At 45.1% G+C, this 15879-nt stretch overlaps 1 protein-coding gene across 1 annotated transcript; it reads left to right on the top strand.

The window, feature by feature from the left end:
- Positions 1-14413: 14413 nt before the first annotated feature.
- Positions 14414-15632, top strand: LOC122722248 (rxLR effector protein Htp1-like). The gene is made up of 2 exons (XM_043952442.1): positions 14414-15062; positions 15565-15632. The coding sequence occupies exons 1-2, from the start codon at positions 14414-14416 to the stop codon at positions 15630-15632; spliced, it is 717 nt and encodes a 238-aa protein (XP_043808377.1).
- The last annotated feature ends 247 nt before the right edge of the window (positions 15633-15879 follow it).

The raw sequence follows: 15879 nt of genomic DNA, 5'->3' as shown, positions 1-15879 counted from the left end.
ATCCGAAAATTGAGAAAACTGCCAAGAGCTTAAGGAAGCAAGCAAATTTGAGGAACCTAGCCTCAAAACCATCTTCATCAGCAACTCCATCTTACAGACCAACTACTGCCCCTATTGAAGAAATTTCTGCACCAACAGAGACTTCCATCACTGCACCTGCTACTGCTGAATTTGCACCAGAAACTGAATTTCTGGTTATGGCAGAAAATCCAGCAATGGCAGCACCACCTGCTGCACATGTAGAAGCTGAAAATCAAGCTAGAAACGTGCCCATCCAAGCACCACAGCCACGGGAGAGAACTCTCGGAGAGCTAGCTGAACCAGCAGGAGACCAAGCACCCTTATGCATTGAATATCCCCCATTGACAGCACCATTTGAGTTAAAGACAGGTCTGATCCATCTCCTTCCCAAATTCAGAGGCCTAGAAAATGAAGATCCTCACAAGCATTTGAAGGCATTCCACGTTGTGTGCTCAACCATGAGACCCCAAGGTATTCCAGAAGAGGATATCAAACTTAGAGCCTTCCCTTTTTCCCTTGACGACTATGCCAAGGAATGGCTATTCTACTTGCCACCCGGATCCATCATATCATGGGCTGATATGGTGAGAGCATTCTTGAGAAAATTTTTCCCAACCTCAAAAGCCATAGGCATCCGTCGAGAGATAAGTGGCATAAGGCAAAAGCACTCTGAAGGCTTGTATGAGTACTGGGAGAGGTTCAAAAAGTTGTGCACAAGCTGCCCTCAACATGATATTTCTGACCAATCTCTCATTGAGTACTTCTATGGAGGTCTGCTTCCCTCAGAAAGAAAATTTATTGATGCAGCCTGTGGAGGATCAATTGAGAGAAAATTACCTCGAGAGATGAGGGACTTAATTTCCACCATGGCTGCAGCTTCTCAGCAATTTGGAGATCAAGAGCAGCCACCAAGAAAGGTAAATGAGGTGAGTACATCCATTTTAGCATCCCAAATTTCTGAACTCACCAATGCTGTCCGTAGCCTTGTTGTGGGTCAAACCCAACAAGTCCAGCAGATTCAGCAGCCCAAGACATGTGGAATATGTGCCAACAACCACCCAACTGATCTATGTCCATCCCTTCAAGAGGAGGACCAGCAAGTCAATGCTGTTGGAGGTTTCAATGGGCAAAGAAGGTATGATCCCTATGCAAATACTTATAATCCAGGTTGGAGGGACCATCCAAATTTTAGTTATGCAAGGGGAAATCAATATCCAAGCTACCAGCAAAGGAATCAAGCTCAAGCTGCACCTCAGAACTCCAATGCATCTCTTGAAGAGATTGTGAAGAATTTAGCAAGTATTGTGCAAAATCTTGAGAAACAAGTGAGCCAAATGGCCACTTCAATGAGCAAATATGAATCTCAAGGGAAGCTACCTTCCCAAACTGAGATAAATCCAAGGCAAAATGCTAGTGCCATCACATTGAGGAGTGGAAAAGAGCTACAAGACAGCAAGGCTGAAAAATCACAAAAACAGGCCATGGAAGAAATTCTGCCAGAAAGTGATCAGGGCAGTCGATTTGCCCAAATCACTGACCCGATCGCTAGGCAGACTGAGCTGCCCAGCAGTGATTTGCCCAAATCACCAGGCAATCTGCCCAAATCAACAGATCAGGCAGAATCCAGTCAAGGGCAGAAACAACAACCTATGGAGAAATTCAAGGTACCTCCTCCTTTCCCAAAGAGATTTGCAAGGTCCTAAAAGGAGAAAGAGGAAAAAAAGATATTGGAGACACTTTGCAAGGTAGAAATCAACATACCCCTACTTGATGCTGTAAAGCAAATTCCAAGGTATGCCAAGTTTCTCAAAGAGCTATGCACCAACCGAAGAAAACTTACTGAACGTGAAAAGGTAAGTGTGGGGGAGTGTGTTTCAGCTGTCATCCAAAGGAAACTTCCAGTCAAATGCAAGGATAGAGGGATGTTTGCAGTTTCATGCAAGATAGGCAATGTGGGGATAAAGAAGGCCATGTGTGAGCTTGGAGCTTCAATTAATGTCATGCCTATAATAGCCCGGAAATCGATACCCCTTTGTAACGGTCCGAACCATCACCGGCGCTAGGATCCAGATCGGCTTAAGGCCGCCGGGACCCGTAGCAAGCCAAACATACATCCTATCACCTGGTCAAATCCCATGCATGATCAAAACTTTAACATATGATGTATAAACCGAGCTTGACCTGTATGCAACATAACTGGAAACATAAAGAAAACCCCCTACTAGAGCCCTCATCAAAACTCTAGCTGGGTCAACACAACATACATCAAGCTGGGGTCACATCCAAAGAACCAAACCTAACCGGTGCATGCATCAAACCACAAACATAAGACCTCCACTAGGGTCCTCATCATATAATCTAGCGTGGTAACCAACACATGCCACAAGTTCAATAAACACCTGTCATAACATACATCATGTATTAAACAGGGACTAACCAAGTCTTAGGGCCAAGCACAGTTCTAATCCATAAACATAACTCTACTTACTAGCATTACATTTTCTTACAATACATGATCTCAATTACAATACATGTCCACACTAAAACACTAATCTAATACTATTACATAAGCAAAACCTTTACTCCTGAGACTTCCCGATCGACCTCATACCTGCAACACTGGTGTTAGGGGAGAGGGGTGAGCTAAAAAGCCCAGTGAGTAGAACATATAAAGCATGTGATAAAACATGATCTCATGGAATGCATCACATCACAAGTAAATCACATCATCTCAGACGGACGGATCAAAACTCCCTCGAATCTGTGCCCGGCTCGCAAAGGGGCTCCTCAGGTCTTTACTGTACAATCAAGTAGTACCGAAGTACTCTGTGCCCGGCCCCTCTCAGAGGCTCCTCAAGACTTTACTGTGCCTGGCCCTCGATGGGGCTCCTCAGGTCTTTACTGTGAGGGCTAATGTATCCAAAACTATGTCCGATCTGTCACATCATACAATGTACAAGGAACAGTGCCAAGTACAAGGTTAAATGCAATGCCTCATATTCGTGTACACTAATGCAATCAATCCTACTATTCATCATGATGCATGAAGCATGCTAAAAGCATTTGATTTCATAAATTAAAAGATTAAGTTTAGTTCTACTCACCTCTGGCAGACGCTGGACTGACTCGGCAACAGCTAACACTGATGGCCTCCTCGGTCCCTCGGGTCCGATCCTACACAGGTGGACTCGAATGAGGTGCCAAACACACTCTAAACAACTCATAAACAACTACCCAAAAACCCCTAAAACATCACTTAAACATGCATAGAAAACACCCTTGAAAAGGCTGGACAGGGCACTTTCGACGGCACCTTCGGCGGCCGAACCCTTCCTCCAGAGACGAAACTCGGGCACTTTCGGTGGCACCTTCGGCGGCCGAAAGTCCCACTCCAGAGACGAAAGTCAGGCACTTTCGGCGGCCGAACATTACCTTCGGCGGCCGAAAGTCTGCTTTCAAGCCAAACTCAACTTTCGGGGGCAAGGTTAGGCGGCCAAACCAAGCATCCACGGGCAGGTTCGACGGCCGAAAGCCCTTCGGCGGCCGAACCTGAGTTCTTCCCAGAAGGGCAGAACTCAGCTTCTCATGCACAACAGCCCCCAAACCTTTTCCAAACACCCTGAAACAAGTACTCAACCTCCTAAAACATGCATAAACCCTTAACCGTGCACAAAGGAGCTTAACAACTTGATTAAACTCCAAAAACAACATCAAACGCATACATAGATAGCTTATGACCCACATAGGCCAAAACCATCAAAACAACCCATAACCTCACTTACTCTTTCCCAATCATGCATACACTCTCCCACATGCATAAACTAGCTTAAACTTCAACAAGGCATCATATAAACATTCATGAGCATCACATAACATACATTGGGCATAAAACCCACATAAACCTAAACATGCATATCTACCCATACTCAACCATCAAAACCTTCATAAAACTTCATAAAAATACTAGGGAAGCAAGGATCTACACTTACCTCTTGAAGATCGAGGGTGGTGTGATCCCTAACTCAGAGGTGTGGAGGATCCAAGCTCCAAAAGCCTCCAAGCTCCTAAAACTCCTTTTTAAGCCTCAAATCTTCAAAACAATGGTGGAACTCATGAAAAACTTGAGGGATGGGTAGAGAAAACATGAAAACGACCAAAGGAGGGCCAAAACTCACCTGAGCTCGAGAATGGGGAGAAAACTCGCCCATTTCCGATCTGAGGGCTCTTTATAGGTGGCCTGGTCGAAGACCTTCGGCAGCGTAACGTGCCCCCTAAACTCATGCATGTTCGGCGACCGAACTTGAGGTTCTACGGCCGAACCTTGGCTCGTTCAAACAAGACTTTCGGAGGCCAAAAGCGCTCCCGAAAACTTCCCATGTTCGGCGGCCGAACCTGGCAAACGCCTCCTTGGTCTTTTCTTTTAAACTCAATTCTTTTCCATTTAAAACCATGAAATCAGTAAAAACATTTTAGAAAACACATTTTACCCCTCTAGAAGCCTCTGGCATCTTCAGAACTCCCGATTCCAACGGAGATTCCGCCGAAAAGTAGGGATTCTGATGCCGAAATCTAGCCGGGTATTACATTCTTCCCCCCTTTAAGAACATTCGTCCCCGAATGTTCCACAAACAAACAGGCATCTCAAAAACATAACATCAAGCATTCATAAACAAGCAAGCAAAACCTAAAAACCTCTGTTCTAAAAGAGAGACACACGGGTACTGCTGGAGTAAGAACTCCCAGGTCTTTCAAACATACCTTAGCAATACCCAACCTTCTCCTGAACTCCACTGGCTTCTGCTGCGCTTCTCTGATCCTTACTCTTTTTCCTCCTTCTCTGCTCTTACTCTTCTTTGCTCTCTTCTGCCTCTGTACCCTCCTAGGCTCACGGATTCATCCTTCTTTTCCCACCACCACACTGGAACAGTCCAGGGTGAGGTACTAGGTCGGATAAGACCCCTGTCTACCAAGTCTCGCCTCTACTCTGACTACTACCTCTCTCTACGCAGGCGCCATCCTGTAGGGAAGGAAAGAAATGGTTCTGGTTCCAGACACCACTCCCATACCAAACTCTAACTCCCTGACAGGTGGTAAACCTGACAACTAGCCTGGGAAAACAACTAAGAACTCTCTCTAACTATTACTACTGAGGCTGGTTCCCTGACCTGACTGTAAAACTCTCAAACAAGAGCTAGAACCCTCTGACAACCCCTCCTACATAACCTACGAACCTGACAGGCTGATATCAAACCTCTAGGCATCCCTACTGTGTTCCTTCAGAAGACTACCTCTGACCCATCCTGTCCTCTGAACCTGACTACCTTGTCTCTACAGACCAAGATAGCACCACGAGCAGAAACCCATCCATCCCTCGGTTGATGTCCAGACAGTCAAGTCTAGGACCTCAAAGTCGAGTGGAAGGCATCTACCCTCAACTGACACTGAATTGGACCGGCAGACTGACTCTGCCACAGATGGATCACACGTGAGTCCACTGACCCAAAGAGAACACCCTAGCCCAGAAGCTATCAACTCAACCTCTCGACGGCTCCTAGAGCAAGTAAAGAAAGAGAAACTCCAGGGTTCACAAAAACATACACATCAGAGCATTTGAAAGTGAGCGTACCTGACACCACCATGTTCGATGTGTCTGCCTCCTGCTGAGCTTGGGTGAAGATCCGAACTGGAGCTGACGAACCTTCTCCACGGGAACCTTCAGAAAGAAAGGCTGACCCCCTTCCTCTACCTTGACCATTATCCTGAAACATGGCTGGAGCTGCTGGCTGAGCCGCTCTACCTGAAGTTACCTGCTGAGACTGTGCCAACCAAGGTGCAATGGGACACTCACGTACCATGTGCCCTTCCTGTCCGCATCTAAAACATAGATTAGTCCCAGACAGACAAACTCCCCTGTGCGACCTACCGCACCTCAAGCATCTTGAACTGCCTGAGCCAGAGCTCGAACCACCACCTAATCCCAGACTAGCCTTCAAATTCTTCCATAACTTCTTCCTCTTCCCCCTCAGGGTTCTGCTCAACTTCTTACTTTTCGTGGAGGCTGTACTCAGAGTGGAGGGATCAATCCCTCCTGAACTTGAAATTCTGGAATCCTGAGTCTGAGCATCATCCAGAAAAACTCCCATACCTTCTTCTGGTACTCTAATTCCCAAACTGACATCTCTTCTTTGAACATCCGACTCTACTTCCCTCATACTAGCTGACATCCTTCTTGGAGCCATTCCTTCTCTGCTTACATCAAAAGACCTTCCAGGGTCCCTTGATGTTTCCCATCTGCTGACTCCCCACGACTGCGCTCTTGGCAGAGTAGGGGGAAAGGTGTCCAAACCTTCCCTCTCAGATGGGACTCCAGTCGATTCCACAGATCGACGAGCACCTCGCATTCTGGCTCCTCTGAAGAACAACACACAAGCAAACAAACAATCATTACCATCATACGGTCCATATGAAAACACATGAACCTACAACATACATAGTATACATAGCATATCATACATAACATTAATGCACATGCATAAAATCATGGCATTCCACATCATCATTATACAAGACAGGACTCCACATCCTATCCTAGTGGACATGATTCTTCCTATTGTGCTTGCCCTTCTATGACCTCTAAGCCAACCTCTTTCCGATGTGCAACACACCGTACTCTCGAGGCCCAAAGCTCTGATACCATCTGTAATAGCCCAGAAACCAATACCCCTCTGTAACGGTCCGAACCATCACCGGCGCTAGGATCCAGATCGGCTTAAGGCCGCCGGGACCCGTAGCAAGCCAAACATACATCCTATCACCTGGTCAAATCCCATACATGATCAAAACTTTAACATATGATGTATAAACCGAGCTTGACCTGTATGCAACATAACTGGAAACATAAAGAAAACCCCCTACTAGAGCCCTCATCAAAACTCTAGCTGGGTCAACACAACATACATCAAGCTGGGGTCACATCCAAAGAACCAAACCTAACCGGTGCATGCATCAAACCATAAACATAAGACCTCCACTAGGGTCCTCATCATATAATCTAGCGTGGTAACCAACACATGCCACAAGTTCAATCAACACCTGTCATAACATACATCATGTATTAAACAGGGACTAACCAAGTCTTAGGGCCAAGCACAGTTCTAATCCATAAACATAACTCTACTTACTAGCATTACATTTTCTTACAATACATGATCTCAATTACAATACATGTCCACACTAAAACACTAATCTAATACTATTACATAAGCAAAACCTTTACTCTTGAGACTTCCCGATCGACCTCATACCTGCAACACTAGGGTTAGGGGAGAGGGGTGAGCTAAAAAGCCCAGTGAGTAGAACATATAAAGCATGTGATAAAACATGATCTCATGGAATGCATCACATCACAAGTAAATCACATCATCTCAGACGGACGGATCAAAACTCCCTCGAATCTGTGCCCGGCTCGCAAAGGAGCTCCTCAGGTCTTTACTGTACAATCAAGTAGTACCGAAGTACTCTGTGCCCGGCCCCTCTCAGAGGCTCCTCAAGACTTTACTGTGCCCGGCCCTCGATGGGGCTCCTCAGGTCTTTACTGTGAGGGCAAATGTATCCAAAACTATGTCCGATCTGTCACATCATACAATGTACAAGGAACAGTGCCAAGTACAAGGTTAAATGCAATGCCTCATATTCGTGTACACTAATGCAATCAATCCTACTATTCATCATGATGCATGAAGCATGCTAAAAGCATTTGATTTCATAAATTAAAAGATTAAGTTTAATTCTACTCACCTCTGGCAGACGCTGGACTGACTCGGCAATAGCTAACACTGATGGCCTCCTCGGTCCCTCGAATCCGATCCTATACAGGTGGACTCGAATGAGGTGCCAAACACACTCTAAACAACTCATAAACAACTACCCAAAAACCCCTAAAACATCACTTAAACATGCATAGAAAACACCCTTGAAAAGGCTGGACAGGGCACTTTCGGCGGCACCTTCGGCGGCCGAACCCTTCCTCCAGAGACGAAACTCGGGCACTTTCGGCGGCACCTTCGGCGGCCGAAAGTCCCACTCCAGAGACAAAAGTCAGGCACTTTCGGCGGCCGAACATTACCTTCGGCGGCCGAAAGTCTGCTTTTAAGCCAAACTCAACTTTCGGGGGCAAGGTTAGGCGGCCAAACCAAGCATCCACGGGCAGGTTCGGCGGCCGAAAGCCCTTTCGGCGGCCGAACCTGAGTTCTTCCCAGAAGGGCAGAACTCATCTTCTTATGCACAACAGACCCCAAACCTTTTCCAAACACCCCGAAACAAGTACTCAACCTCCTAAAACATGCATAAACCCTTAACCATGCACAAAGGAGCTTAACAACTTGATTAAACTCCAAAAACAACATCAAACGCATACATAGATAGCTTGTGACCCACATAGGCCAAAACCATCAAAACAACCCATAACCTCACTTACTCTTTCCCAATCATGCATACACTCTCCCACATGCATAAACTAGCTTAAACTTCAACAAGGCATCATATAAACATTCATGAGCATCACATAACATACATTGGGCATAAAACCCACATAAACCTAAACATGCATATCTACCCATACTCAACCATCAAAACCTTCATAAAACTTCATAAAAACACTAGGGAAGCAAGGATCTACACTTACCTCTTGAAGATCGAGGGTGGTGTGATCCCAAACTCGGAGGTGTGGAGGATCCAAGCTCCAAAAGCCTCCAAGCTCCCAAAACTCCTTTTTAAGCCTCAAATCTTCAAAACAATGGTGGAACTTATGAAAAACTTGAGGGATGGGTAGAGAAAACATGAAAACGACCAAGGGAGGGCCAAAACTCACCTGAGCTCGAGAATGGAGAGAAAACTCGCCCATTTCCGATCTGAGGGCTCTTTATAGGTGGCCTGGTCGAAGACCTTCAGCAGCCTAACGTGCCCCCTAAACTCATGCATGTTCGGCGGCCGAACCTTGGCTCGTTAAAATAAGACTTTCGGAGGCTAAAAGCGCTCCCGAAAACTTCCCATGTTCGGCGGCGGAACATCACTTTCGGCGGTCGAACCTGGCAAACGCCTCCTTGGTCTTTTCTTTTAAAACTCAATTCTTTTCCATTTAAAACCATGAAATCAGTAAAAACATTTTAGAAAACACATTTTACCCCTCTAGAAGCCTCTGGCATCTTCAGAACTCCCGATTCCAACGGAGATTCCGCCGGAAAGTAGGGATTCTGATGCTGGAATCTAGCCGGGTATTACAATGCCCCTTTCTATTTTTAACTTGTTGAATGCAGGTACACTCAAGGGCACCAGCATCATAATCCAATTGGCTGACCGATCCATTGTCTACCCCAAAGGAGTGCTTGAAGATGTGTTGGTGCAAGTGGACCAACTAGTCTTCCCAGCTGATTTTTATGTCATTGATAGGCGGTTGTCGAAGCCGTCAAAAATAACCTATTATCAATCAACAAATAAACTTGTAGATAGTGGCAATAGGGTTGAACCACATGGAATTGACACTAAAAGCAAAGTAATAATTATGGAAAGCTCAAATTGTATAAATATTGAAAATAAATAGAAGTTTAACAATGGAGATTTAAATCTCCCAATTCATCACAAAATCTGAAATTCACCAACTTCAACTAGGAAAGGATGGAATTTAGCCACTCATGGTGGACAAAATCTCAAAAGAAAGAAAAGAAAAGAAAGGAAGAAAGCTGCTGTAATTTTCTACAGTATTGCTGAAGATGGGATGATGATATGCTGGTTTGGATGATGCCCTTATATAGCTGGAGAATCCCAATTCCAATTTGATTAGGGTTTTGGAATCTCAATTTGATTTGGTCTTCTTTGTAGTCTTTGATTCCTCTTTGGATTTTGTATTTGATTGAGAATGGAACTCTCTAAGTGAAGGGCGTGGCTCTTGGGACTGATCTTGTGGTGTTTGAAGTGGATTTGGACTTCTTTTCTTTGAATTTAGATTTTCTGCTCTTTTCCCGCCTCTGCTGTAAATTCTGCTGTCAAGGTGATTTGGGCAGTTTCTGTGAGTGATTTGGGCAAATCACTCGCCCAATCTGCCCCAATCGTTCTCTGGAATTCATTCTAGTTTCTGTCTCTGTCTCTGCGAGTGATTTGACCAGTTTCTACGAGTGATTTGGACAAATCACTGACCCAATCACTTCTGCCTGTTGCCTCCAGATTTCTGCTTCAGCTTGATTTGAGCAGTGATTTGGGCAAATCACTGACCCAATCACTTTTCTGTCGTTTTCTGCACTCTTTCTCCATTTTTTCCAATTTCTTCCTTTTCTGTAAAAACAAGGTAAAAACCATAAATTAAGCTAAATAATGTGTAAATAAACAATAATAAAGATAATAAAAATGTGGCTAAATTATGCTTGATCAGTCATTGACATGGAGGAAGATAAGAGCAACACCACCTCTGATATCTTACTTGGGAGACCATTCTTGAGTACAGCAAGAACAAAAATTGATTGCATGATGGCACATTGACCATGGAGTTTGAAGGGGAAATTATCAAATTTAATGTTTATGATGCCATGAAATTCCCCAATGATGTTTCTCCTGTTTATGGCCTTAATATAATTGATAATTTAAGTCAAGAAATTTTTGATTTTGATCAAGAAAACTTACTTTATGAAGGTCTTTGCAGGAGAGAAGAAGTGGACAGCAACACCAAGACAGACCAGATGGAGCACTGTTCACAGCTGGTTACAGGTGATTTGCCCAGTGATTTGCCCAAATCACCCAGACAATCTGCCCAAATCAGTGAGCAAACAGACTTAACAGAAAGTGATTTGACCAGTGATTTGCCCAAATCACTGGCCAAATCAAACAACAAATAGCAGAAATCAGAGCAGACAGCAGTTACACCAGAACTGAAACCCTTGCCTAGCCACCTCAAATATGCCTACTTGGGAGCTGGAAATACACTTCCAGTAATTATTTCTAACCAGCTTAGCCAAGAAGAAGAGGAAAAGCTCCTTGATGTGTTGAGGAAGCACAAGAAAGCAATTGGGTGGACCTTAGAGGACATAAAAGGTATCTCACCCTCAACATGCATGCATCGAATACTTATGGAAGATGAGTGCAAACCTGTTCGTGAGGCACAAAGAAGGCTGAATCCACCAATGATGGAGGTTGTGAAGAAGGAGATAGTGAAGCTCCTAGACATTAGGGTAATCTACCCCATTTCTGACAGTAAGTGGGTGAGTCCCATCCATGTGGTACCAAAGAAGACCGCGATTACCACTGTCCCTAATTCTGAAGGAGAGCTAGTACCCACTCGTGTGCAAAATGGTTGGAGAGTTTGCATGGACTACAGGAAGCTCAACACAGCCACAAGGAAGGATCACTTTCCCTTGCCCTTCATGGACCAAATGCTTGAGAGACTTGCTGGAAAAAGCCATTACTGCCTCCTTGATGGATATTCAGGATTTTATCAAATCCCCGTTGCACCTGAAGATCAAGAGAAGACAACTTTCACATGTCCATTTGGCACTTTCGCATTTAGGAGGATGCCCTTGGGTCTTTGCAATGCACCAGCCACTTTCCAAAGGTGCATGATGAGCATTTTTTCTGACTATGTGGAGAAGATCATTGAAGTCTTCATGGATGACTTTACGGTGTATGGCAACTCATTCCATGAATGCCTAGCCAACTTGGAGAAGATACTTCAAAGGTGTTTAGAGACAAATTTGGTTCTCAATTATGTAAAGTGCCACTTCATAGTCAGCCATGGCTTAATCTTAGGCCGTATTGTTTCAGCAAAAGGGATTGAGGTAGACAAAGCTAAAATTAATACCATCAAAAATCTTCCCTACCCAACCAGCATTAGGGAGATTCGATCATTCCTTGGACATGCTGGTTTTTATAGGAGGTTCATCAAGGATTTTTCCAAAATAACTCAGCCTTTGTGCAGGTTGTTAAAGCAGGATATACCATTCAACTTTGATGACAGCTGCAAAACAGCTTTTGATTTGATCAAATCACTGCTGATTTCTGCCCCCAGTCATCCAGCCACCAGATTGGACCCTCCCATTTGAGATCATGTGTGATGCCAACAACTTTGCTGTAGGTGCGGTATTGGGACAACGTAAAGGTAACTCTCCTCATGTCATTCACTATGCCTCACGCACCCTAGATGTTGCACAATGTAATTATTCAACCACGGAAAAAGAATTGCTGGCTGTTGTGTTTGCATTGGAGAAGTTTAGGTCCTATTTACTTGGGACAAAGGTGATTATATACTCAGATCATGCTGCACTAAGGTATTTAATCAAGAAAAAGGAGTCCAAACCGAGGCTGGTGCGATGGATATTGTTGTTGCAAGAGTTTGACTTAGAGATCCGCGACAAGAAAGGAAAGGAGAACCTTGTGGCTGACCACCTCAGCAGAATTCTTTCAGAAATGGAGTCATGCCCCATCAATGAGACCTTCCCTGATGAGCACCTCTTTGCTGTCTAAGAAGAGGAACCATGGTATGCTGATATTGTTAATTTCCTTGCCATAGGTGATTTGCCCACTGATTTTCCCAAACACATTAGAGACAAGATCAAGAAAGAGGCAAGGTATTATATGTGGGATGAGCCTTACCTATGGAAGCATTGTGCAGACCAAGTCATAAGGAGATGCATCCCAAACCATGAGATCACTTCTGTCCTAACTTTCTGCCACTCTTACAGCTGTGGAGGTCACTTTGGGCCACGCAAGACAGCCTTGAAAATTCTTGAAAGTGGGTTATTTTGGCCTAACATATTTAGAGATGCTTATTTATTTTGTAGGTCATGTGCAAGATGCCAACAAATATGAAACCTTGGCAATAGAAGTGAAATGCCACAAGCCCCCATCATGGTGTGTGAAATCTTTGACATATGGGGCATTGACTTCATGGGACCATTCCCACCTTCCTTTGGCAATACCTACATACTTCTAGCTGTGGATTATGTGTCCAAGTGGATTGAGGCCAAGGCAACAAGGGCTGATGATGCAAAAACAGTTTGTGATTTTGTAAAATCCCACATTTTCTCAAGATTTGGACTGCCCAAGGCTATAATCAGTGACCGAGGCACCCATTTTTGCAACAAGGTGGTAGAAACTCTCCTAAAGAAGCACCATGTTATCCATAGAACCTCCATCGCTTATCATCCTCAAACAAATGGGCTGGCTGAAGTATCAAATAGGGAGATCAAGTCAATCTTGGAGAAAACAGTCTGCCCAAGTCGCAAGGACTAGAGTGTACGCCTCAATGACGCCTTATGGGCATATAGAACAGCATATAAAACTCCAATTGGGATGTCTCCATATAGGCTGATTTATGGGAAAGCATGCCATCTACCCGTGGAACTTGAACACAAGGCCTATTGGGCTGTGAAGAGCTGTAATCTTGATGAAAAAGAGGCTGGAGTTCACAGAAAATTACAAATTCAAGAGCTTGAGGATATTCGACGAGATGCATATGAAGCTTCTTGGGATTACAAAGCAAAGACCAAAGCCTTCCATGACAAAAACATCTCCAGAAAACACTTCCAGGTTGGTGATAAAGTCTTGCTTTTTGATTCAAGGTTCAAATTATTTCTTGGGAAGCTTCGGTCTATGTGGATTGGGCCATTCTTGGTTGAGCATGTCTATCCACATGGAGCTGTTGACATATGGAGCCCACAAACAAGCAAAGTTTTCAAAGTTAATGGGCATCGTTTGAAGAGATTTTATGAAGGTTTTACTGTTCATGTTGTGGAGGAGGTTCCCTTGGATCCCCCTTCCTTAGATTGTTGAGCAAGACACTGAAGTCCAGCCCAATACAGAAAACAGGGCACTACTGGGAGGCAGCCCAGATGTGGTGATTTGCCCAAATCACCGGAGTGATTTGCCCAAATCACTAGGGCGATCACCTGACTGTAGAGTAGTAACAAGTGATTGGGGCAGTGATTTGCCCAAATCGACAGGCCATATCGACAGGGATCACCTTAGACAGAACAAGATCAACCAGGCGGTTGCACCAAATAGGTGATTTGCCCAGGTGATTTGACCAAACTACCAGCCAAATCACCAACTCAAGCATATCATCCGGAAAGGCGTGAACAGTCACGTGAACAGTACCAGCCAAGCAGTCGCAAGGAGGAAAGTGATTGGGGCAGTGATTTGCCTAAATCACTGGCCAAATCACCCTGTCAAGAACCCATAGAGCCAACATTTAATGATCAGGGCAGTTCACCTACCCAAATCACTTTAAGTAATTTTTTTCCTTATTTTTTTTACTTTTACGCAATCTTTCTATTTTCATCGCACTATTCTCTTTCTTCTTTTCCGACGCTCAATTCCACCGACAACCACCACCGGAGAATTCAAGATCACCATGGTTAGAATCAAAATGAAGGCCATTGGCGGATCATTCATGTGGAAGAAGCTAGGGCTATCGAGACCACCCAGTCCCTCTGACAGTGACGACGAAGCATGGGACACCACTCCACCAGTCCCCACCAGCACTGAAACGCCACCGGCTACTGGAGCAGCGACCGGACGCTCCGACTCACCGGCCGTCCAGACTTATCGCCAGCGCAAAAGGACGACGATGATCGTGCCACCACCTTCCTCTTCAACAATCGCAATGGAAACCCAGGGGGGCGAAATACCTCAAGAAGACACCCCTTTTGCTCCCCTCGGCAAGAAACGGCCAAGAACGCCGTCACCACCCTCACCGTCACACCCAGAGCAAGAAACAGAGACTGCCATTGCCATACATCCCGCAGGACACAAAGAAACTGATGCACCCAGCGATTTGCCCACTGATATGCCCACTGACTTGCCCGATGACTTGCCAAGTGACGCGCCCAGCGATTTGCCCACTGACTTGCCAACTGATGCGCCCAGCGATATGCCGAGTGATTTGCCCAGCGATCTGCCCAGACCAACATGCCCTGATCACATCACTCAGGCCCTAACATTCAATAAAGTTTCTGAGCAGACCGGGCTGGCCAAAATATCATCCCTTCCATACCATCCAGGTAAGTACATACATCATGGCACCCTCCGCGCACTGAGACTCCAGAACCAGGTATGCTCCCTCATCTCTGCTATTGGTTGGGAGAAATTTTTCTTCCTTCGCATGCCCTCATTCCTTGAACTCACACAGGAGTTCTTCACCACATTTTATTTTAGCAGACCTGCCATGCACAACCTGCACACACCAAGCACAGTGGGGTTCAGATTATTGGGACAGCGATTTCGCTTGTCCCTACAGGAATTTAGCATTGCCATGGGCTGTGAATGCCCTCAGTCTACTTGGGACTTCCCTGCAAAGTTCAACCCAAGTTCTGCATACTTAGAGTTAAGTGATAATCCCCCAGACACATACTCACCCACCAGGTCCAAGGACCTTTACCTCAGAAACCCCAGCCTGAAATACATCCACAGATTTCTGGCTTACACATTTTCTAGAAGGAAGGATGCTTCCAACATCCTGACCAGAACTGAGTTATATATCCTTTGGTGCATGCACATGCACAGGAAGATCCATCTTGGATATTGGGTTGCCACCCAACTATCCAGCATCATACAGTATAACAGGCTCCTGATTTTTGGCCCCTTGATCACTGCCATTGCAGTGAATCTCAAATTATTGCACCCAACACATACTGACCTCTCCCCCACCCCCAAAACAACCCCCTTGGACCTACGCACATTAGATGACATGGGGTTGCTTTGCAAAGTGGGGGATATTTTTTCAATTGCACCTGCAAGTCCAGTAACACCACGCCATGAGCGTATTTTCAGGAGGAAGAGAGCCAACAAATGCACCACCACCCAGCAGCCAGCCTCCAC

The sequence above is a fragment of the Manihot esculenta genome, chromosome 17, assembly GCF_001659605.2.
Source record: "Manihot esculenta cultivar AM560-2 chromosome 17, M.esculenta_v8, whole genome shotgun sequence".
Taxonomy (NCBI): domain Eukaryota; kingdom Viridiplantae; phylum Streptophyta; class Magnoliopsida; order Malpighiales; family Euphorbiaceae; genus Manihot; species Manihot esculenta.
The sequence above is the reverse complement of the archived record's forward strand: the minus strand, read 5'-3'. Positions and strand labels throughout refer to the sequence as shown.